General features: G+C 39.8%; 1 protein-coding gene across 1 annotated transcript in view; it reads right to left on the bottom strand.

The window, feature by feature from the left end:
* The window catches only part of nphp4 (nephronophthisis 4), a 176,400-nt gene extending 153,138 nt beyond the window's left edge, over positions 1-23,262 (bottom strand). Inside the window, exons 1-3 of the mRNA XM_073470631.1 lie at positions 23,067-23,262; positions 22,324-22,461; positions 163-329 (exon numbers count right to left, since the gene is read on the bottom strand). Of these exons, the coding sequence (XP_073326732.1) occupies positions 163-329; positions 22,324-22,461; positions 23,067-23,243 (482 nt within the window). The 5' untranslated portion in view covers positions 23,244-23,262. The remainder of the gene's footprint in view (positions 1-162; positions 330-22,323; positions 22,462-23,066) is intronic.
* Positions 23,263-24,078: the final 816 nt, after the last annotated feature.

Raw genomic sequence — 24,078 nt, 5'->3', positions numbered from 1 at the left:
ACTGCCAATTACAGTGAATACTGTGAAATCGGTATACTGCTGCAACCCTTGATGATATTCAAGCATAGACCCCTTCACCACAAACATGTCTGTCCACCAACCATCTCCTCATGAGAAACCTCATTAATGCCTGACTGGCATAATTAAAAATAGGCTAATCACCTTCTGTCCCCATCAGTTGGAACCTCTGGTCTGTTGGTAAAAAGCTCCAAGAGAGTGAAGCCTCGCCCCAGGGCATGCTGGGAGCCGTCTGGCCTGGGTGACAAGGACACAAGCTCCAGAACCACCACTGTGCTGGGCAACCGCAGAGACGTATGAAAGTACAGGACCTACAGAGCCACATAACACAAGGAGTGAAGAAAGACATCAATCTTACAAAATGCCCCGTGGATTTTATCCAATGCCCCTGTCAGTCATCTAGACCCAAAAAACATTGAATTACAATTCTGCAATTTAATGCTTCTAATGTGAATATGCACTCTATGTTCTCTATTTTCACAAGGAGCTCACAAAGAATTACAATTTATAAACATTATGAGACTGCAATTTGACTGAATGTTATGAATAGGTAGGTACAGGAAGAAAAAGAGGCATCCCTGCAATACAGTTTTCTGGGAACACTGTGAGATCTTTGTCATGTACTTTTGGAATGGATTTAATGATCTGCCAAAGAACATGGAGGACTTGTGTCCACTTGAAAGTGGGGCGAGACCCTCCTTTTCAAACTGTTCTTTGTCCAGTTGTTTGATTGACAGCTTCCACACAAACCCTTTTTTTGTAAAATGTACATGTACAGATACACTTTTTATTAACTACAAAATAAGAGTGTAAGTGTTTGTGGCTTTTAAAGAAAGACTAAAAGATCCCACAATATATTTAACATGACAAGACAATAATGAGTAAATACTTGTCAAGCAAAGGATTTCAATTAATTTAATTAACAAATGTATCTTCCTACTGTAAATACCAGAATCCAGCCACAGCTGGTGAGCAGAGGATCATGTCTTCTAATGACATTAGAGAAATGACAGTATTTCCCTCATTGGCAGACTTATTCTCTACACTTTGTATGGGCTGTCAGGGTGCATGAGAGAGTAAACATAAGACAGAAAGAATGAAGATCAAGATGAGTTATATGACATGTCCTGTAATAATGGCCAATAAACTGTATGTTTACAATCACTTTGGGGAAATGAGACATTGGTGTCAGTCTCCATATGCCAAGTCTCGAACAGGAATGAGCCAAACATCCAGGGCTGACAAGAATACCTGATTGGTGAGGATGTGACATCAAAACTCTCACATTCAAGAGGCGGGTATGTCCCTCTGGTTAGGAGACTCTTTGGGATTATGTGGGGGGTTTGACCTCGCTATTTTTACACTAGTTCAGAGGAAAACAGCCGAGTCTTTTGGGAGCCGGTTTGTAGTCCATGCCAGGTAGATGCAATTGTTTACAGACTGTAATCTGCCATTCAAAATGGAAATAATAGCCTTCCTACAGCAGAGCCACACTGATTTACATGCACACAGGCCTTGAATATGATAAAGAGACCCACAAATTCTCTGTGATCCATTGGTCCCCGAGCACAATAAAGCCTGTTATTTTTCAAAACCATAAAGAAGAACATGTCAGTGTCAACCGAAAAAACGGCATGAGTAGACGTGAGCTACCTTGAAATACAGAGTCAATTTCACCCAGCCCACTGTGGCAGAGCCTGCTCATCTTTAGACCCAGCTATCAGCCACTGCAGAGACGTATATTCAAATTCAAAACCCCGGAGGCATTCCTATTTCGGCCACATCAGTCTTTTATCTCCTTGCACGGTGAGTTTAAATTACTAGTTTTCCACATACAAACATTGCTGAATACAAATGGAAAACGTGGGAGGAGGAAGATACTCGTCAAGCCCTAGTTTGATTTATTTATTTGTGTGTTTTCATATATTCATTGGACTATGCCTTGCCGACAAGGGTGTTGAGATTCACAACACAGGCAACAAACTGGTGCATCTGCTAAGATTAAAGTGATGATGATTCAACATTAACAACTTATCGTGCAAGGCTTTGTCAACAAGGGCCAATGAGACAGAATGGGGTGAGTAACAATAACTGGTAAGTGAACATAGATGCCCTGAATTTGTGAGGATACTTTCACTGCAGAGATTTCAAGTGAAGGTTTGAGAGGAAGTAATTTCACAAATCTTAATACGTTGTTCGAATCTGACTAATTGACTAATGGTAATGCCCATTTTCTCAAGTACTTAGCATTTATTCTGTGTGTTTGCTGAGCTGGAATTTATACGGATATTGTAGCAGCAGCAAACACTGACTGAGCTGAGAAAGTAAAAATATCCCCATCCCAAGATGCGTTTCATTCAATATTCATGGCCTGAAAATTTTACCTTCAGTCTGTTTATTCATTAATTAAATCCCTCCAACTTTACTACCAAATCAAAGCCCAATCTTTGAATGAACTTCTATTGAACCTATCCTACATCAGTTGTGTTGGGGGTGGGAGAGTGTAGGTGTGGAGTCCATCTTTTCTATCATGTTTTCCCAAGTTCCCTCCCCCTCTGATAATGTGGCTTTTGCATTGTGGTTAAAGACGTAGTCCCCAGCCTCAGATCAATTCAAACGTGGACACTGTTCATGACGGATTTCCAATTCAAAGGTAGAATTCCTTTTTCATCTGCCTCGCTGCTTTGATACACCTCCAAATTGATTCAGTTCCAATCGCAGGAAAAAATAAATAAATAAACACCCTGTCCCCACAGAGCAAAAATCTCCCTTACTCAATTCGTAATATTCAGATTTTCAAAGGATGTTGTCAATACTTGAGAAAACAGACGTGGCTGATTATGAATATTTTGAGACAAACAAGCTGAACTAAGGATGAAATAAAGTCAACTGTTGTGAATGCCTAAATATGTCTCTGATATACATAAGCTCATTTGTACAGTATGCTTTTATATCTTTTTCCAATACAAATTCACAGCTGGACACTTCTTATCTGACCTGTTGTTGCTGTGTTGTTGAAGCGTGATGGTGCTTCATCTTCCACCAACTGTATTGACTGAGTTGGTTGCCATAGTCAACAAACTGCCTCAAATGTGCAGTTATGCAAAAGTCAGGAAGACCAAAGGAAATATTATCTTCAGCTTTGCTGTGTTTACTGCTACAGTATGTTCTTACTCTTGATCTGAAAAAAATACACCTCAGGTCGCTCATCCATAAAGCTTTGCTGCGATCATGCACCGCTATGAAGGCAATTCTTCCCTTCCTATGTTAATCTGTAGTTCAGCATAAAGTAGTAAAAAATTCCAGTCTTGTACTAGTGACTTATTTTATTTTTATTTTTGTTTGAGGATTCTTTGCATTTATTTTCTAGCAATTATAGAGAGACAGCAGGAAAAGAGGGAGAGGGAGACAGGGAAAGACATGTAATAAAGGTCTCTGGCTGGATTTGAAAAGATTTGAACCAGAAACATTGAGTTTAAATGCAGCACCCTGAAACACATGTTTTTGGAACTGCCATTTTTAAACAGTCACTTCTCTCGCTGGTCGTCACACCTAAACCATGCCCATACCTGCCAGTAGTTTCTCAAAAGACACTGATCTTAGTCTCCATTTCAGTCATGTAGTCATTTTCATTTTGTGTATACAAGTAAAACCAGAAAAAAAAGGAAAAAAAAGGAAAAAAGACGAAGAAAAGATTGAGCCTCAAGTAACTTGTGATTAAAATATGTATTCTCCAGAACTTTACATTAAGACGTTACAATATCTTGCTCCTTGCCAACGCCACAGGAGCACTGGGAGATGTCACTGAGAAAACAGCTTGCATCGGCAGCAATGCCAGGCGTGGCATATGTCGGACCTAATGAGAGGTTATATTAGGCAGCGACTGTCAACAAACCAGTAATCGATTCTCACAGGGGTAAATATCCACCCCCACCCACAACTTGAGTAAAGAGAGGCGAACAGCAATGGGGTGACATTAAAACATCATCAGCACAGAGGCATGTAGCTTGAAGTCACTGTCGCTACCAACAGCCAGCCTGTCTGCAGCTGCTGGAGGTTTTGTCGAGACTCCTTTGTGGGTAACAGAGAGCTTAAGTATGACAGGAAAGAGGCAAATTATAGCGTGAGGGTGCAATGTTGTGAGAGGTTAGGCTAGAGTAGAAAAGAGAAAGCAAGGGCGATATAAAGAGAAGATTGTGATGGTGATTATTGCTGCATTGAATTACAATTCAACACATTCAACACATTTGTGCAAGTGTATCTAACCTATGACACATTTCTTAACAAACTGTATGCAAGCATGTTGATTGGGGACTGTCTAAACCAGTTGACTTGACAATAACTTGACATTAGTACATCTACAGCTAAGCAAGTTACTATTATACCGGATTCAAGTGTGGCTCATTCAGGCGAAACTGATGCAATGCCTTGAATCGTTTTAGATCCGTAAACTGGTTGCATTCTCTATGACAGCAGGTGAGAAATGTATAATGGTAAAAATGATGGAATGGACTTAAATCAAACTGCCCTTGAGACAAAAAAATAGGTAGAGTGTGAGGGAGGAAATTTTTGGATAAATTCTACAAGCTTTGCCAGACGAAGATAGTTGTATTAGGCCTGGGTGATAGTGTTGGGCTGGTCGGACGTGTTATCAATGGAGATCTGCTTTATTAAAGGACAAATATTGTAATAATTTGATCATACTGTCTGATGTCTTGCATAAAAAAAATGGAGAAAAAGTTAATTTATAAAATACAGTAGCCTGTTTTTTTATACTTCGTTTGGCAGCTGTTTTAGTATTATACTAAACCATAAAGCTGTCTTAATGTCTACTGAGAGGTAATACAAATGATCTGTTTCACAGCATTAATCAGTAACTTGCTTTCGGAAAATATTAAAAAAAACTTGTGTAATAGTTTCATAGAGTCCTATTACTGGCTGTCGGTGCTAACCAAGCAATTATGAACCTCTCATAGTGCTTTCAGAGTGTAAAAGCTGAGGCTAATTTTTCCTGCTCTCTCGAGGTGGTCATTCAAATGCTCGACTTGTGGGAAACTGGGCGAGCACTGAAGGGGGGGAATCACAAGCATTGTACGAAACAAAGAGGCTGCAAATGGGTACTGGTTTTGCATAGGGAGGTCCAGAGCAACTGGAGTGTAATTGACAGGGCCCTGTTGTTTGACCCCTGGAGGCTTCCCAAAAGAAAAGCAAACAGGGCATTTCCATTTAGCCAACACGCTGGCTGGGAGGCTGGGAGCACTAGTGTCTGCTACCTGGGACTTAAATAATAAGGCGGCTCCACATGTCTGCATGCTTGTATTAACTATTCACCTGTTATGCATGTAACTGTGTGAGAGCATCTGTACCTAAGATGAATACATACAGACATCATACAGCGTAGAAAAAAGCACATACATACACAATCAGGCTTTAATGCATTAAACAAGTGAACATATAACTGTGAGCTCCTCCTATAACTACTACAGTTTTGGATACCATATGCCTTCACCCTGGGAGTTTGGAACATCGTTAAAGGCAAAAACTTAAAGTCATAGCTCAGATCATGAAGTCCTAAGAAGCTAAACTGAGCACGCACATGCACTCAGGAAAATTCTTGGCTGTAATGCTCTGATACTAGTTTTGGCAGCATAGCAAACGCCTTGAAGTGGAGGGAAGGAGAGAGAGAGAGGGAAGAAAAGGGACAGGAAGAGAGAGAGAGAGAGATACAGTAAGTCATTTGACAGGCACAGGACCAGCGGGTATCAGCATCACAAATCCTCTTGGTGTGAAATTCTACGACCGGCATAGGAGGAGATGAGAGATGGTAGTGTGGATGATAGAGAGGCAGAGAAAAATGAAGTGCAGGAGGCTCCAGGCATCCTTAGTGTCAATAATGTCATGGGATCACAGATAGGACTGAGTATGCATACTGTATGTGTGACATTTGAATCGAGAAGATGAGAAGTTTCAACAAATTTTGGACCTTATGTGAAACTAACCCATGGAAAGCCTGCCCAAAACGGACCTGATCCAAAAAGAAAACAGAACGTCAGAAGCAGTTTGAATGAGACTGGAGGATAATTCATCCCCAACTGAGAGAAAACCCTGGCAGCAGCATCAGCCACCAACTAATGATCTGAATAATGTAAAGTCAACGAAACAAATTCCAAAAATAGGTCCCAATTATCTGAGAAAAATTTGGACCAGGCCAAATTCAGACCTCTGAATCACTGCCACCAACTCCAATGTTTTAAGCGATTCAGATCTGCTGCTGTGCTCGTCAGAGCTTTATAGTTGGGATTAAGAATGGGGGCGTCATCGTCCTGTGCCAGACCCAGGAAAATAGCAACCAATAAATTGCCACAACAAATGGTAATTGAAAAAAAAGAGTGTATTGGACTGACGCAGCCAAACAAATAACAACTCTGGAATAAACACTTTCTTTGACCGGCATGAAAAATGTTAAACTAACTACTGCTCCGTAGCAACTGTTTCTTTGTCATCTCAAGAGATGTCAACAGGACAGTTATGTCAGACATTACTACTTAAAACGCTTCACATAAACACAATGCCAGACTAATTAATGCAGTTAGACGAAATGGCAGTTAGTCCAATTATCAGGCTACTCTGCAGGCTGGTCGAGTCTCAGTTACTAGGAACCGACACACCTCTTCCACCAAATTAGCTCTGGTTCTTCAACCTGATCCGTTCAGGATTCTTAGAACCTTGGTGCTATAATGAGAACCAACAGACATTTTCATTAGTTTTGAGCGAAATCATTGTAAGCACGGATGCATCATCAACAGACGACATTGCACAACACACAACAGATACAAACAGAAGTAGCAAGATGGCAGATTGGATTGATTACCTGCAAGCTTCTGTTCTGTTTTTGCAGCTATTTGTATTATCCCACAGAATGCATGGAGCAACTATTAAAGGTAGCGAAATGTAGAAGACTATAATGTGCAAGACGAATGGCCTACTTACGTCATCACAGTTTACATTTCAGGTTATTTCCTGTTATTTTTTTCATTCTAGTTAAGAAAAAACTTTTTGGGTTCCAAACCAATACACTGCTGAACCCTGATGTACTGTGTAAGGATGGCCGTTCTGCAGACTCAGAGATGTTGAAGTGAAGGAGGCAGCTAGTGGAAGCCCTATGCATGACAAGTGAAAAAAGAACAAGCATTGTAATGGAGCTGATTGAGAAGTTGGAGGTAGAAAGGGTGTTATTTTCTATCACCTGAGTGACTGGTGCAAGGAACAAAAGAGAATTGGGTTGTATTAATGGAGGCAGGGAATGCTGTGTCCCCTGAGGTGTGCAACGTGGCTGGGGTAAAAAAAATAAATAAAAAAAGTGGTTTGATATAAAAGTTTATGTCATAAGGACAAAACAGAGGGAAAAAAGAAAAAGAGCAGGTGGAGGACAGAGAAAAGCTGATTTATCAGCCAAAGATGAAAGGACAGCAGCAATTACTGGAGAAACAGCCCAATTATGTGGAATCCCTCCAAGGAATGAGGGTGACAGTGATGCGATTTCTATCCAGCAAGGACTTTCATCGAGCAGTGACTCTCATTTTTCAAAAATCTCCTTCTGAGGCTATTTTAGACTACAGAGAACAGCTAGTGAAGCTATTTTGAAGTGACCAACCCTTTATTTTCATTGTAGAGTAGGATGAAAACTGAACCTCATTACTTTTCAGGTACTGACCGAATGTGTCCAACTGATAACTGTCAAGCTGGTTTACTTATTGTTTGTCACCATTAAAGGTCCAGTGTGTATAATGTGGAGCGAACTATTGGAAGAAATGGAAAATAATATTCACAATAATGTTTTCACTAGTGTGAAGTTCACCTGAAACTAAGAATCATTGTGATTTTGTTATCTTAGAATGAGCCGTTTCTAAAGAGGGAGTGTGTCTTCCTTCACTGAATCCACCATGTTGAACCAACATGTTTCTACAGTGGCCCAGAACGGACAAACCAAGCACTGGCTCTAGAGAGGGCCTTTCACATTTTGCACATTTTTAGCAGCCAGCAAAGATTATCCTATGTGCTTTGAAGAGGATAATAAATTGTATGTGTATAGTCTGCCAGCATGTTCCTTTTGAGTAAGGTGTGATGGAAATAGATTATTGATACATTTTAAAATCCCTGCAGAACTGCGTCCATAAGCAAAGTGAAAACAGATTCATCGTGCATGAAAGTACATGAAAACTGCTGACTAGCTTTCTGTAGCTTTCAACCACATCTCATGGTCTTTTCAAGCCAAATGGCCTAATGTTCAGTGTAGAGCACAAAACTCCTTATCTCTCATTCTGACTGAATGAAGTCTTGTCTGAAGTCCAATCTATTTTGGTACACTGGCTATATGTCCACTTTGTCGCAGCACTAGATCTATGACTATCAAGGCTGACCATCTTGCTACACTGCAGCAGCATCAATTACACATCAATGGCACATCAATGGCACACACTCCTCGGTATTTAATTTATCTTTTGAGTCTTTTGCCTCCACTTGTCCCCATGAACTACCTCTAAATCATGAGCTACTCAGTGGCTTTGTAGCTCATGATTTGAGTCTTTTCAATGTCAAGCCAAGAAGCAAAAACATAAGTCAAGATCCAGCAGAAAAACGACCTTCATGTCATATCAGTGGAAATCTTAAACTGTGAAGCAGCAAAACCAAGTGTTGAGTATACATCACAAACAATGATTTGCTTTATTGTTAGTTTTGTTAACAGTTAAGTTGCTTGATGATTGGTGATAAATGGGGAAGAAATACTGTGTACAAAATTGACATTTTGGCTTGAGGATGATGTTGGGGAAGGTTCACCAGAATCTTCAGGTAACATTCTCTAAAGACCATGGATATCATCAGCACAATACATTTCAAGCTAAGCTGGGAAGTAGTTTTCCAAAGGGACAACTTCAGACCAAACTCATCATCCTCAGACTACACACCAAGTGTAGCAAAAGTTCACAAATCCATTGTGTATTTGAATACAAATGCCACTTGTCTAAAAACACATTATCTGAGAGAAACAGCAAACCATCTCTCCCGATACAATAAGGGGAAGACAGAAACTGACAAAGATGGATAATGGCTCCAAACTGACTCGGGTATAACAGATGAATCTCAAAAAGGTCCTGAAAGTGGAGGGAATTTCGAGTCTGAGTTACATGAGTCCTGACAGGTTATGTCCCCTGGATCATAGCCAAGGCCAATGTAGTGTAAGGAGGATGGGAAATTAACAAGAAGAAAGAATAGTAGTAATAACTCTGACATTATCCTTTTGGCTAACTTGCATCAGTGACAATTCAAACCTTTTGCCAGCATCAAAACTAACTCCCGTTTCCATTATAAATGCATGCACACAATAAAAACCTCCTAATCAGCACAAATCCCATAACGTTTTCCACAAGTCCCTGCTCCTTGTTTTTTAGTTTCAGTTCCTCTATTGTTTGCTGCCTTGTCCCTGACTCCAGCAAAACCCAGAGATCCTGCATTCAACAACATCCCCAGCTTTTCCAAAGACAGATCTCAGCACTCACTGGGTATAGTCTTAGTTTGTCACCCGAGTTTTGGTCTCCTGACATTTTGTAAATTCTATCTGAAATGCCTCACAGACAAACTGCGGGCACTGACGGTGAATGCTGGAGATGCATCACAATAAGGGAGGAATGCAGGAGATGTACAATGATGAAAGGATCAGAGGAGCACTGCCAGACTTCAGATCCAAAAAGGTAAAGTTGGAATTGACATGTCAAAGCTTGGAACAACAAAGTATGAGACAGACAGAATCTCTTTCTTTCTCTCTGTCTCAATGTCTCTCTTTGCCTCTCTACCCCACACACAGGCAACGCAGACCCCCGGGAGAGCTGAGAGCAGAATTATAGGGACGAGCTGTGTGTGTATGTGTGTGTGTGTGTGTGTGTGTGTGTGTGTGTGTGTGTGTGTGCGCGTGTGTGTGTGTGTGTGTGTGTGTGTGTGTGTGTGTGTGTGTGTGTGTGTGTGTGTGTGTGTGTGTGTGTGTGTGTGTTTGCATGCATGGGAAAAAAAGGGAGTGATGGTAAGAGAAATGAGATAGGGACAGAGGAAGAAGAGTCAAGTAAGAGTCGAGTCAATACACACCACACACACCTAACACCTCCTCGAGGCTCTCATCTCTCCCCACTGTCACCTCCGCAGTAGCTCTTGTGGCCTTTGAATTCCCTCGATCACACACACGCACGCACACACATACCTACAGTATAGCTGTGTATTGCGGGGCGTGCCACTCCAGTGTGTAAAGCTGTTAAGCAGCAGCTGCTCCGCTAGATGTTTGGTTCCCTTGGAGCTGAAATATTGATCAGTTCTCAGGCAAGGCAGCGGAATCTGCGCCCCCACCATCCCCATGTATAATTGAAGTGTATATCTCTTAGTGTGGCATGCAAGTTGGGAGAAGGAATTAAGCCCCAAGGTAAGCTGAAGGCCTGTCTGTGCTGCCATAGCAGCTCCTTTGTCCATCAATCATATGGCTTTTCACACAGGCGGGTTTCATAGGCTCGCTACATTTACTGTAGGAAATGCCATGACTTGTAAAAGAAAATAGAGAATGGAAGACAGAACATAACAAGACTCAAAATGGGTTTCGTGTTTTACTGCTGGTCATTTATCTGAGCACTTAGCAGTTCAAAGGAGGGCATACGAGACTCCTTTGGGCCATTTTCCATTGGGCTAGTGAGCATTGAAACAGGAGCACAATACAGTATGTTAAAGGATAAGACTAGTGTTGTCAACAAATTTCATGAAAAGACCAAAAATCAATGACATGTTGTTGTGTCTATGAAAACTTTGACTCCCCTATCCTGTCTGTCTAGTGGATGCTGTCAGCCCCAAGCCCATTTGTAACTTCTGAAGATGTTAATCGTTAAAAAAGGTCACAACTTAGTTGCTGTTATTATTTTTGTTTTGTTTCAATATTTTTTTTTTTTTAGGTTGATTCTTTTCCTTAAATAGCTGGGCATTGTTTTCGTTAGGAAACATTACTCAAACAGATATAAATAGATTGACTCAAAATAAACTACAGCACCCATGTTGAATAGAATGAAGGGACATGTCACACAGTGTGACAGTGTGGCCATCGGTGTGTTCTTAATAGTTTTGAACAACAACGGAGCTCTATGGCACGAAGTTATAAGCTATATCAGGCTTTGGAAAAATATACTAATATATGTTATTGTAAAATGAATCTAATATTTCAATTTTATTCTTTAGGGCTGACATTGATACTAATCTAGTATTCCTAATTTCCCTAATCTTCATATGAAAGGTCTAAATCTACCAACACATTTACCACCTGGATGGTAATGTTAACAATTTCCTGTTAATGTGTACTCAGAATGGTATAAAGCACAGAATGCTGAAAGAAGCTGAATGTTGAATGGAGTGAAGACTGACAATGCTATCAAGACAGCCAATCACACCGGCCTGAAAAACATGATAACAACTGGTTCAGCTGTGTACTGTATAATACACATTGCACTGCAGAGCAGAAATGTGTATTTAGATTCATATAAACATCACCTGCTGTTTAACATACAGCTCATGAAAGAGTTTAACAACATTCAGATGGCATGTTTACAGCCATGCACTTGGTAACAGCCAACATTTTCATACCTCAATTCATAGCATAAATCTCAAAATTCAACTGAGCACATACACAGTGAGGTAGTGCGATTGCTGTCAATAATTGACATCTTCGGTGTTGTGCATGTGTGTTTGTGTCTGTCCCTGAAGCCTTCCACATGTGAAAATAAGCCTAATAATGAGTCTTTTTTTATCAAGGCTCCCCACTTATGTAAATCTATAGCAACAGGTTGAAAGACCCATAGGCTACAAAGTGTAAGCCATGCAGACAAAATGAAAGGTGATAATTGCACCATTACAGCAAACACCAACCACACAGCTACACATTCATGTAGTTATACTAATAAAAGGTTCACTTAATCAAATAATAACGCACTGCCATGTTAAAAAGAAAAACAAATAGTGTGTCAGGTTGTTTTGTAAGTGATTGTGACTACGTTAATCATTCTAATTAGTACACATTAGCATGCTAACACACTAAACTAAGATGGTGGACATGGTAAATATTATACTTGCTGAATATCAGCTTGTAGGTATCGTCATGCTGACAGTACAGCATCAATCCACCATATACTGTGCATGGTCACATCCGTAGTCAGTGGCTCCACTGTCTCTTTTACTGCAGGATGCCTGACATCAAAAGTCACAACCCCTCCAGATGTTTTTTCTGCCTGAGCTACCATAAGACATTATTCTGAACAGCAAATATTAAGTGGACCTTGTGTTTGAATTGTTTTGTTCAGCTACTTTAATTTCCAAGGTCAAGAATGAAAACTGGTGCTTCAGGGTGCTGTGCTGCACACCCTCAAAGTTTTTTTCTGTTAACTTGACTAATTGCACCTCTGCTTAGATTGATGTTGGGCAGAAATATGCTGGAAATGACGTGATGTCACTGAAGTGACACCTGTGTGGGTGGATCATGGGAGTGCAGGGAAATTAACACAGCTATTGAACAGATTCTTAACATGACTTAATTATGTCGCTATTTGTGGTTTAATGGTATTAGTCCTACTTTTTCCAAAGTTTAACAGTTAATGACTTCCAGCGGCAGAAGGACTCTAAACTCTGAACTTGAACACAATTCATTTATTTCACAGAAGGCATTTCCAGAATGTAGCCTTTTGCTAATGATACATTCGTAAGCATTGCATGACCATATTGTGGAGCATTTTACAATCTGTGGACTGCAATTACAGCAAACTTTAAAGCAAACAGGCTCAAATGTACGGGCTAAAACAGTGGGCTCACTTTAACAAAGTGAAGAAAAACCCAGCAAAGGTTAGGCGTGCAAAACATCTGTTGCAAAGGCAATAACTGTGTTTTACTTAAAAATAATATATAATATATAATATATATATATATATATATATATATATATATATATATATATATATATATATATATATATATATATATATATATATATATATATATAAATAATTACATGCTTTATGATTAATTAATCTAAAGTAATTGCATATGTAATCTGTCATGCAGACCAACTCGGTCTGCCACTGTTCAAGGGTGGCTTGATGACACTGGCTTCTCACAGTAGCCTCTAAGCTCACTGCTAAGCGCTTTGAGTTGAGGTGATAATTCAGGCTTGAAGTGCTCTGATGGTACAGAAATTCCTTCCTACAGAAAATGAACAGAACGATGATCCTATCAACAGTTTATTGATACATTATTTTTTTTGCAATTAATAAAGAAAGTTATTCTGTTATTTTGAAAACACTAGTTTATAGCATATTTTGAATTACTGTCATATAGCACCTAGATTGCTAGGTTTTAACTTAGGGGCACTTATAGGCTACTCAGAAAAGCCATTTACTGGCATGTGGTATTATAATACAGAATCTCATAACTGACCATCTTGTACTATATTTTATCACTTTCAGGGCTCCATGCTAAACATTTCAAATGTTGATTCTTTTCTGGCGGATGAAATAAAAAGTGGACAAGAGAGTTAGGTAATCTCACCTTTCTCTAAACACAGGAGAAAAGGGCAGAGCTTCCTCCTATGTGACAGCTGAATGGACACGCTTGAATAGATCTGAATCATGTGTGCAATCATACGTGATAGGCTGCAAAACACCGTGTACATAACACACAATAACAAATATACCAGAGTTAAGTCTTCCTTCAGCTGAGCCAGCCTTTCTGGAGTGTGTGTCTCATTTTAGAGAGCGAGGCAAAACTGGGAGGGGAGCAGGCTTTAGCTATAGCTTCATTACAGCACTGACAGCTTAAATTTGGCAACCCATTGTATGCTTTAAGGAGAAACTTATGCTTTACAGGATGAATGTGACTACTGTCTGCCACGTTTTCGTTACTCCAAGCCCAAGTTTGAACCATATGGGATTCTTCACTTTGAAACCAGTTTGCTCTTTAGAGAACAACTATTGTAGAAACAAAAGCGGAGGAATTGCATGACTGATGTTCAAATGTTTTCCCATCGGTGAAGCACTGTCTTCTTCTGCTTTTCAGAGCTTTGAATTCGTGTAATAAGGCTGTGTGTGTGCGTGATGGTGCGTACGGTAGTAAGGGGTTTAGTTTTCACCACGTTATGGGTTAGGGTTGGTGGGGGGTGAGTGTGTGTGTGTAATTTCTACTTGATTCTGTGCACAGCTACCTACGTCATGCCAAACAGCATTTGGAAGACCTAGAAAACAGAGGTTGCACGGACAGGAACAAAACTTGGCCTTTTCTCCAAAGCCCAGCTGTCGGCCTGATAATGTTGCACATATGAGAAGAAACCACTGGCTCCCTGTGAAGGCAGGGAGTTCAAATGGAGTGATCACAGTGAGAGACAACGCAGAAAGATGCACATTTTTCTCTGCCCCCTCCAGTCTCTCAACTCCTCCATCTGTGCTGTCTGTAGCACAACATTGCCCTCTACTGGCCAGAGCTTACACTTGCTTAGCCTGAGTATAGCAAGGAGAGCTACCCTGTAGAAATTATCCAAACAGCTGTCAAACAATCTGAGTCATGATGTGAGAAAACTAGCGACTGGGGAGAAAGTGTAAGTTTATTCTGAGTGATTTGGGACGTACTGGACTTTGTGCCAGAATAAATAAAGATACTAAAAGACAAAAAAGGGACATTATTCATAAGCTGTAGATTCCCTTTGGTTTCTAAAATGTATTTTTAAAATGGAACACTACACGGCTTCCCCTGAGTATCAGAAAGCATTCAAAACAGATGTACAATAACCCAAGTTCCCCCTGTGCACCCAAGCGAACAGACTAACTAAAGGTCTAAATTTTCAGTATGATTTCCCCTGATTGGTCTATACTTGCTGCATCCCATACATAAAAGCAGCAAAATCCATCAAAGCAGTAACAAACCTATGAAACTGTCCTGAAATGTGCAATGTACGTTCAAAACGAAAGCCCAACATGAAAGACTTGACAACTCAAAAACAGCCTGTAACGTGGCAGCGCACAAAAAGCAACAGACGTCGTCATGAACAAGACGTCTTGCGTCTGCTGGTGGAGAAAGAAACACAGAGACAAAGCAAGGAAATAGATTTAGTAAGAGCTCTCTCTTTCTTTCTTTAATCACTTTGCATCTTAGCTTTTCACCTGATATTAAAACCAATCCATCATGGCTGACTTGGGGGGAGGTGGGGGCCTTGCAATTTTCACTGCGCTCCTGTAACTCAGGAGAGGATCCCCCCTCTGACATTATTTGGATATCAAACAGCAATTTGCCACTCATAAACACCAGCATGAATGTGAGTGCATCGGGCCAAATCCAATAAAAAAGCTGGTGCAGCTCTCGCGGCACGACACAGAGAGGGCCAGGCCCACTTTATCATCCTGATAGGATATGATGTGGTTTATATTATTACCCTGGATGGATAATGGGATTAGGATGCTTATTGGGATACCAAGTGGGTTTTTATACAGGCTATGACTATAATGGTGGATCAAAGTAAGGCCATACACTGTGAGAGATTGTTCGATCAAAAGAACATCAGGCAAAAGAAAGGACAGAAAACAGATGGTGACAAAACTGGAAATCAGAATGTGCCATAGCTGTGACTCATTGGTGCCTCTGTAAAAAAAAAAGGACTTATGCAACACTCTGCATTTATCAGCCAGCTACAGCTCACGGTATTCTTTCCATTAAAAAGACTTTCTCAAAACAGCTTGTACAACAGCTCACACTGTAAGCAGATCAGGCATCCTCAGCATTGCAAGCTACTGAGGAGCTCAGTGGTGCTCTGACGCAATCATAAAACAGTGGGTGACTAGCTGCCATCCGGGATGCACAGAGACCTTCAGATGTTTGATTGAGAGAGAACACAGATATCCATTTGCTCCTCAGATATCTGTTCAAAAAGTAACAGAATGACTTGGAAGAGATAGTAAACATGATGCTGGGAGACACATTTTCAAGTGATAAGACTACATAGGGGTACACAGATGATGACCGTTTCACAAGAAACTCCTCTGGCAGGCAGTTAGACTGCATCTTTCAACTGGTTCAAAGTTCAAGTCATGCGATAGCAGGAATGCCTCCTCAAGTGTTGTCTTGTGCAAGAAGATCCCAAAGAAACATCCAAAAGCATGGCTGCTGTTCTTTATTTCACCCGGACTTCTGGCTTTTCATTACCATAGAAAGGGGTAAGAGACCAGAAGGGACAAATATGTGCTGCTGGATGTTGTGTTCAGTCAGCCTGAAGGGCAGGTCTGGATGGAAAGATCGCTGCCAAATGTAGTGGACTTGCATGGAGCAGGGCCAGTAAAAGCCTTATTTGTTTCCTCAATCTTCCTTCTTTTCTGCACAGGTATAAAATGCTAAATGCTGAAGTGTTTTTCTATTGTTTTACTGACACTGACATTTAATGTATCTCCACTATATGTCACTTCAAAGCACTTTGTGTTGACTATTTCAGATCCCTGCTTTCATTTGTTAAATCTAAGGGAAAGTGGGGCATACTAATACAACCTGTCACTGGTTTTGAGGGCTCTTTTAGGTTGCACTTTAGTTTACTTTTTGCCATTTGTCCTGTTTCCTGAGGACCCAAAGGACTCATTACTACCAGGATAGGGCTACAGCCAGGACCAGAAGGGCTCACTAGTTGTTTTGTATATTTAGTATTCATCACTGAGAGGCTTTATAGCTCAGTATTTTACCTTTAATACATCAGCACTGTATCACAACCTGGCATGGTCATACTTGTAACCATGTTTACTAATTCACTGGTGAGACAATTCCTGAATTAAATGAAAAGCTGATCTTTTTTAGGCTATTCCATTATCATAAGTTCTCGTATGGTTGCTTGTGTGAAGACATTTAACATTTGCGAAGTTTGGCTTCTTTTGTTAAGCGAAACAGTACATTTTGTGGAAAAAACATTATATCTCTTAGGCAACATATCAAAAGGTATTGTTTTCATATCTCGGGTATTGTATTGGCAGTTGTTTCAAAAGAAATTATAACAATACCCATGACATCCAATCTCAATCTAAAAAGTTGCTGCTGCTTCTTTAAGCACTGTTAATCACTTTTCACATTATTGCACAGAAAAAACTCAACTGTATACATTATGTTACTGGAGTCAAATATAGCATAGTGTCCATAAAGCAGCTGTATAAACTAAAAGAATGGCATCAACTTTGTCAATGCATTTACCATTTTGAATAAAATACAACATTAAGTGACGAGATGTTACTGCTCTTGTAGGTTCAACTCTCTCTGTTCTTACTTTTGGTTTTTGAATACTTCTTCTTTACCCCAGGTATTAGCACGATGGCCGAGACTAAGCTGACGGAGTAAAAAATATTAGACAATCGATTAATAATAGCTCAATTTATGTTTTACCTGCTGAAACAAGACTTAGACCAGTTCTGTGCTGTTCTTGACCAGTGTCCTGCTGTGCATCACACTACTTTTTAGAAGTAGTGTGGTGCCATAGGTTTGCCCAGTTAGATATCATCTCCTCACATCTGACTAGAAAAGCTCCAAACTGCACAGTGACATGTCAAGTATAGTATGAGGCCATGAATTTTAGCTTAACCTACTGTACAAGCCATTAAATCAGCATGGATATGACAGACCGGAGGGTGCCGAGCGAAACAAAAGAAGCTCTTTCAAGCTGAATGGATACCATGACGAAAATCAGATTTGTGGCACATTTCAATATCAGTGTAGTATATTTTGTCTTTTGTGTCTCAAGACCTCTGTAGCTACAGCATGCTCTTTAGCATTTTCAAGAAGTAATTGGAAATTTCATCATCAAAGCACATCTTTCAAAGAGTACATCACACAGTTTGACCTCAAAAATGGTTTCTTTGTTCCCTTTATCTAATGATGATTACAGAGGAGAAAAGGCTCAAAGAACAATGGTTGGGGAAAGTAAAGAAATTTAAAAAATGCAACAAAGTCAGACAGTGGACTTCTGCCTAACTCAAATGCCACATTTGACTGAAACTGCAGGCCAACTTCATTCACATAGACTCACAGAGAAATGTTTATTACTATTATAATCCCCAGTCAATAAACCAGTATGCCTTTAGTGTTGCTTCTTCAGAGGAGCACAACTGCAGCAGAAATATTACAACTCCCAAAAGAGGATATTAAAACACAATAAATACTACAGTGAGAACATGTAATTGCACCAAATTTACCTCCAAACCATAAAAGATTTGCGCCCTAATGGGTAGAGTCGCCTCTTGATAATGCAGCCAACGAGCACTGCTTTCAGCAATACAATCTGTGTACAAACACTAACATGATGCTGAAAGTGATGACATGAGGAAACAAAACTAAAATTATCACCACATCACAGGAGGAGCTGAGCTTCAGGCTCACAACAAGCAGTTGACTTCACAGTGATTTTGTCAGAAAAGCAACTTCCTACAAAGAAAAGCATACAGTTTTTGGTTCGTTTCTGATCAAGTAATTAGTCAGCTACTTCGTCAATTAATCAATCGTTAGCGTAGGTTATAAAACGTCACGCTAATAATAAATAATGTCTGTAGTTAGCTCAATATGATGGTATTAAATAGTTAATGTTTTCTCACCAACAGTCCAAAATCAAAAGGCTGCAAACCCTATTTGCAGATTCTATAAAAAGCAAGTGTTTGGATTTTGTCACTGGATAAGTGACTTAAAATAATTTACCAATGATGAAAATAGTCAATCAATTTTCTGTCACTTGAAACATTCATTAGCACACACATCAATTCAGCATTACATGCATTACCAAGTAATATTAATTAGAAAGAGCAGTAAAGCTCACCACTGTTCATGTATGAGAAGCCTTGTTTTTTCCAACTGTTTGATGATGCTGCAGTAAGAGTAGGTAATAGGGATTCATCTTGTGAATATTGGGAATTAATACAGGAAAGCAGACTCTACACAAATGATCAAGTACACTAAAAAAGTAGTAGAGTGCTTAAGTAGAAAGATGTACTGCGAGCATCCTCCATGTCAGAAGGGGTTAAAAACAAACAAACTAAATTGTGATAACACTGAGCTCTAAAAGCCCTCTGACCCAGTTCTGCAAATCTTCAACAAACCACCATAATGCACTGAAGACTCTCTGTGAAACCTTGTACAATGAACAAATTGTAACATTTGGTTGGGATGCCTGGCTGCCTGCGCCTGCCTCAGCGTGCTGCACTGTAATTCAGTCTGAAGCAAAATGTGGCCACGGCCAAAGGCTCCACACAACTTAGTTGTGATGTTTAAGGTGATTGATGGATGCAGTTAAGCCTAATGGACTATTTTGAATTCACTGTGCTTCTCACAGTTTTTGTGTACCTGCTGCAAACAAAACTGGTGCTGGCTCTTAGCAGGGCTGCTGAACCTGTCGCTCGTGAAAGTTGAACATATAATGATAGTGGCAGCGAGATGGCACAAATACTTGTTGTTGTTTACTCATGAGGATGAGCAGAGAACTAATGAGTTGCAGCTGTGAACGCATTAAAGAGGGCAGAAATGCTGCTATGAAAACCACTGGAGTTGAAATTCTTCTACCCGGCACATGCAGATTCACAATCAATCAAATCCATTCAATCACATCTGTTCAGTGGGAGTGTGAAAACTGAGATGAGATGAAATAACAAAACATAACAAATTCTCAGCCATGTGAGACCGCCCGCATTTTACAATTATTCGCCACTGTCATGGTTTTGGGTTATAGTTTAGTTATTTCCTGTTTTATGTTGAAAGTCTCTCCTCATGAGTCATGTTTTGTTTTACATTTCCTGTCTTTGTCTTTTTCCCTGCCTTTTTTTCTTTTCACCTATTTATAATTTGTTAATTAGTCCCTGTGTATTTAAGCCTTTGTTATTTCCTCACTCTTTGACGATTCATCTGCGTTACCATGTCTGTTCTCCTGTTTTCTCCTCATGTTTTACCTGCATTGTCGCCTGTGTTCCCTGTGTGATCCTGACTGGTACTTGATTTACTTTTGTTCTTGCTGTTTGTTGACTGTCTTTGTTATTTGGACTACAGCTTTGGTTCATTAAAGCTTGCTTTTTGTTAGGTCTACCTGCCTTGCCTTGGTGTCTTATGTTTGGGTCCTTTTATGATAAACCTCAACAGCCACACAACGAGTGAAAGGCATGAACAAGATGCTTTCATGGTTTAATTAGTCCTTCCAATTATTATAGAAATGCAAAGCCAAGCACAACTGCTCAAAGCACACTGACTTCCCCAATACCACTAAACCTGAACTGTGAAACAAGCGACTCTCTTAATTGTCCAACACAACCTTGGTCCAGTGACAAAGATGTTCTCTTTATCTTATCTAGCTTATTAAAACTCATCAAAAGGGATGACGAGTCAACATCACACTTTCATACTAGAAAAATGTGCTGATTCCTCATTCACTTTTATTGAAACTGGTGCAATCAGAGTTCAGCTTTTTACAACTTTGGCTGAGTGGATATGCTCTGCCAGCCAATACAAACACTCACGCATTGTGTTTGGAGATAGAGAAGTTATCATTTTAGCATGTTTCCTGATGCTCAAACACTGTTTACATTAAGTAATCTCTGATCAATATTCATTAATTACTCTCGTCAGAAATGGGACAAAGCAACCCTTTTCTGGGGCTGAGTGAGGGGCATTTTTTGTAGTACAGAAATTTAATGTGACTGTACCTTCAGGACCGTGTGTGTGTGTGTGTGTGTGTGTGTGTGTGTGTGTACAGAATGTGCTTGACTGACATCTGTCTGACATCTGAAATTAGTACTGTTGCATTTTGTCGGCTGTGATAGCTCTCCCTTTAATATATCGGGGCAGATTGGGTCATTGCAGGGAATTTGGCAAAATCGGTAAGTAGACTGCTTTATGGCAATATTGGATTTTTGTCAGATTTTTCCATTAATGTGATGAATTACTGTGCCTTTCCACCCCTTTTTTGGTATTTCTTTATCTGAATTAGCCTAAACAAAATGTGGTCCTATTTCTATATTTATAATCCAGGAAATCTATGTAACGATTTACATATTCATAATGAAATATGTATTTTAATTTATATATATCACAATAGAGCATTATCGCCCATCCCTAGTGGGGTTGTTGGCTTATGCTGATGGATGACTAACAGCTAAATCTGATCAAACCACACCCACACAGTCCTGATGAAAATGTTATTTTAAAAAACCTATGGATGTTATCTTTCGGAACTTTGTTGAACTGTGCTTCTTTAGTCATGACTATGACTACTGACCATTAATGTTATACTGAAATACTTTTAAACCTAGTTTTCAGAGGTTAAAGGACAAGTTAATTGCCAAGGTCTTATATTGCCACAATTTATTAACCTCTAAACTGCAAAACTCACTAAACTTTTGTCATTTGTAGCAGGTGCCTGATTACCAATTGATCTACTATTCATCGTGTATCATCTATGTTTTGATTATTTTTCGATTCCTCATGGTAATTAAAGCAATACGATATAGCTGCAGTGGTATTGAAGGTACAGATGCTATATCAAGCTGTATCACAATCAGCTTTTCAATCCACGGCTGCACAGATATCAACGTTATAGGTGGTATGGGTTTAGTGACTTATTCTGTACCAGCACTGTGTGCAGGTTGTTAAAAAACTTGGCCTTTTTACTCTGCCCAGATCTTTGTTTTGTTTGTTTTGCTGTGGTATCAAGGGAGGTATTAATAGTCTCTTTATACTGGTATTGTGTCGAAGTTTAAAATTCTGGTATCGTGTGACCTTTTAAAACAATGCAAAAGTTAGTTTTGTACTGTATCAACAATTTTCTTCTGAAAAATCCTCTGTAATAATTCTCATAAGTTGTTGCTTTGCATTAAAATGCATTCTTCTTCAACTTGCAGGGTGAGAAAATGGACAGGATCACTTATAACATGGGGCTTCTGGATGCAATTGGAATCAATCAGAGCAGTTTGTAACTCGCTGTGTTTCTGCTGGCAACATTCTCAAGAGCGAAGCAGAACACAGTCCAATCATCACTGCTAATTTAAAGCTTTGAGTGGTGGAGCTTGTGAGTTGGTTTTAATTCAATAATGGCTGTGCTAAATTAATGTAATTTATGCCTGAATGGGCATTGATTTTACTATATAATCATCAACCCGCTGCTCATCAAAACAACATGAGAGGAGTTTAAACACACAGAAAATCACAGCTGCGTGAATTCTTATTTCAGCTGAATGAATGTTATATTAAATCTACCTCGTTGAAGGAGATCTTGCTGTTTTTCATCCTCTGAGGTTGACTCTTCCATGTTTTCCCAAAGAAGTGCAGGTGATTTTTATCAAACAGGGTCACTCGCAGCTGGTAGGTCACATCTTGTTCACCCTCTGACACCTCCTGTGGGTAAAAAGGGAAGACACCCACAGTAGATTAGTTCATCCTCACCATAAAAGATATATCCTAAAATAAATCGTCAAAAAGTCTTCCAAATGTTTTGCCCAACTTCTCTGCAAGCATACCTCAGTGAGCTCCATTCACATGTGTTTACCAATTAACACTTTGTCCACAAAACTTTCTCCAAGGAACAGAGGCAGCAAGGGACAATTGTGCGTGTAAAGATGACCTGCAGTGGTGTTTGGTGGGTTAAGTGTAACCCGAATTTACAAGAGGATACATAGCATGCTTGCAATGATTTTTTCAACTGGTCAACGTAATTGACAGATCGATAAAACACAAGTTCAGCTTCAATTATAAATGTTTTAGACGGAATTTCGCGAGTTGTCTTCAGACGCACTGTGACGTATCATAACATACAGTAGGGGCTAGAGACTGTCATGTTAGGGCTTTATTATATCTTTGCTATGTAATGACAACCCAAAGTCAGTGGACTGTACTCCACAAATTACAAACTACACCGAATTTCGGTGCGTTTAACAACCATGAGCAGAACTGTTTCTAGGTACATTTCTACCGTGCATTTAGCGTTAGCTGTGAGCTGTCACCTGCGGGAGGTGAGCTGCGGTGAGCCGGTTGAGGCTGAGCTGGAAGCCGCGGGACTGGGTGAAGTGGCTTTCCACAGCCAAGTGGACTGTCTGACTGGGCGGTGGGACCAGCCGGCTTCTCTCAAACACTTCTGTCCAGCCGTCCGCCATGGTTGATATATCTTCTGTCTTCACCATATTCTCTGGTCAACAGAGAAATGACAATTGAATTGTACAAAACGTATACATGTATAAATGCAGCGTACAACAAAGTTATTCATGTAAATATTATTTTCTGCCCGTTCAGATTTTCAAAGCTGCAGCCGCCATATTGAAATCGGATTCTACTACTTCAGCGGAGGGGTTGCCGGGTAAATCAACGACTTCACCAAGAGTATCCATGGGTGAAAAGATTAATACAAATAGTCAGAATGTAACGAATGAAGAAGGTATTTATGCAAATAATTGCTTTATTCCCAAATTGAACATCTAAACAAGATTTTGCAACCGTTGTCTTTAAACCTGTACACCTTTCATTTGGTATTTCCCATCGCGCTGCATCAGTTACTATGGTAATGCTCACGTTGCCATGCAGGTCCCCAGTAGAACCCACGGTCTTTCATGGAAGTGTCAGGCCATCTCATACTCCACAGTTCAGGCTTATAATAATGAATAATTACTTTAAATAGATTATGAATATAACTGTTTATATCAGTGGTAGTGATATAAGTAGTACAGCCAATATAAGTTTAAATATTTAATCATGTTTGTCAAGTTTGAGACAATAGGAGGATAATGTTCAGACCTTATTTGTCACTTTTCACTTAATGGTCCTTGTCTGGGACTCAGAGGGGGTGCAATCAATAGCTGTGTGAAATGGCTGGCCTGGCTGCAACTGAGTGTATCCCTATTAGAGACAATCTCCCAAAATGTCAAATTCAGCCAAGGATGGATGGGTATTGCTGTACATGCTCAAAATAGATATTACAGATAATTCAGGAGATGCCCTTCACACAGTCAAGAAGTTAAGATT

The sequence above is a fragment of the Pagrus major genome, chromosome 7 (assembly GCF_040436345.1).
Source record: "Pagrus major chromosome 7, Pma_NU_1.0".
Classification (NCBI taxonomy): Eukaryota; Metazoa; Chordata; class Actinopteri; order Spariformes; family Sparidae; genus Pagrus; species Pagrus major.
This window is presented reverse-complemented; position numbering and strand designations above follow the sequence as displayed.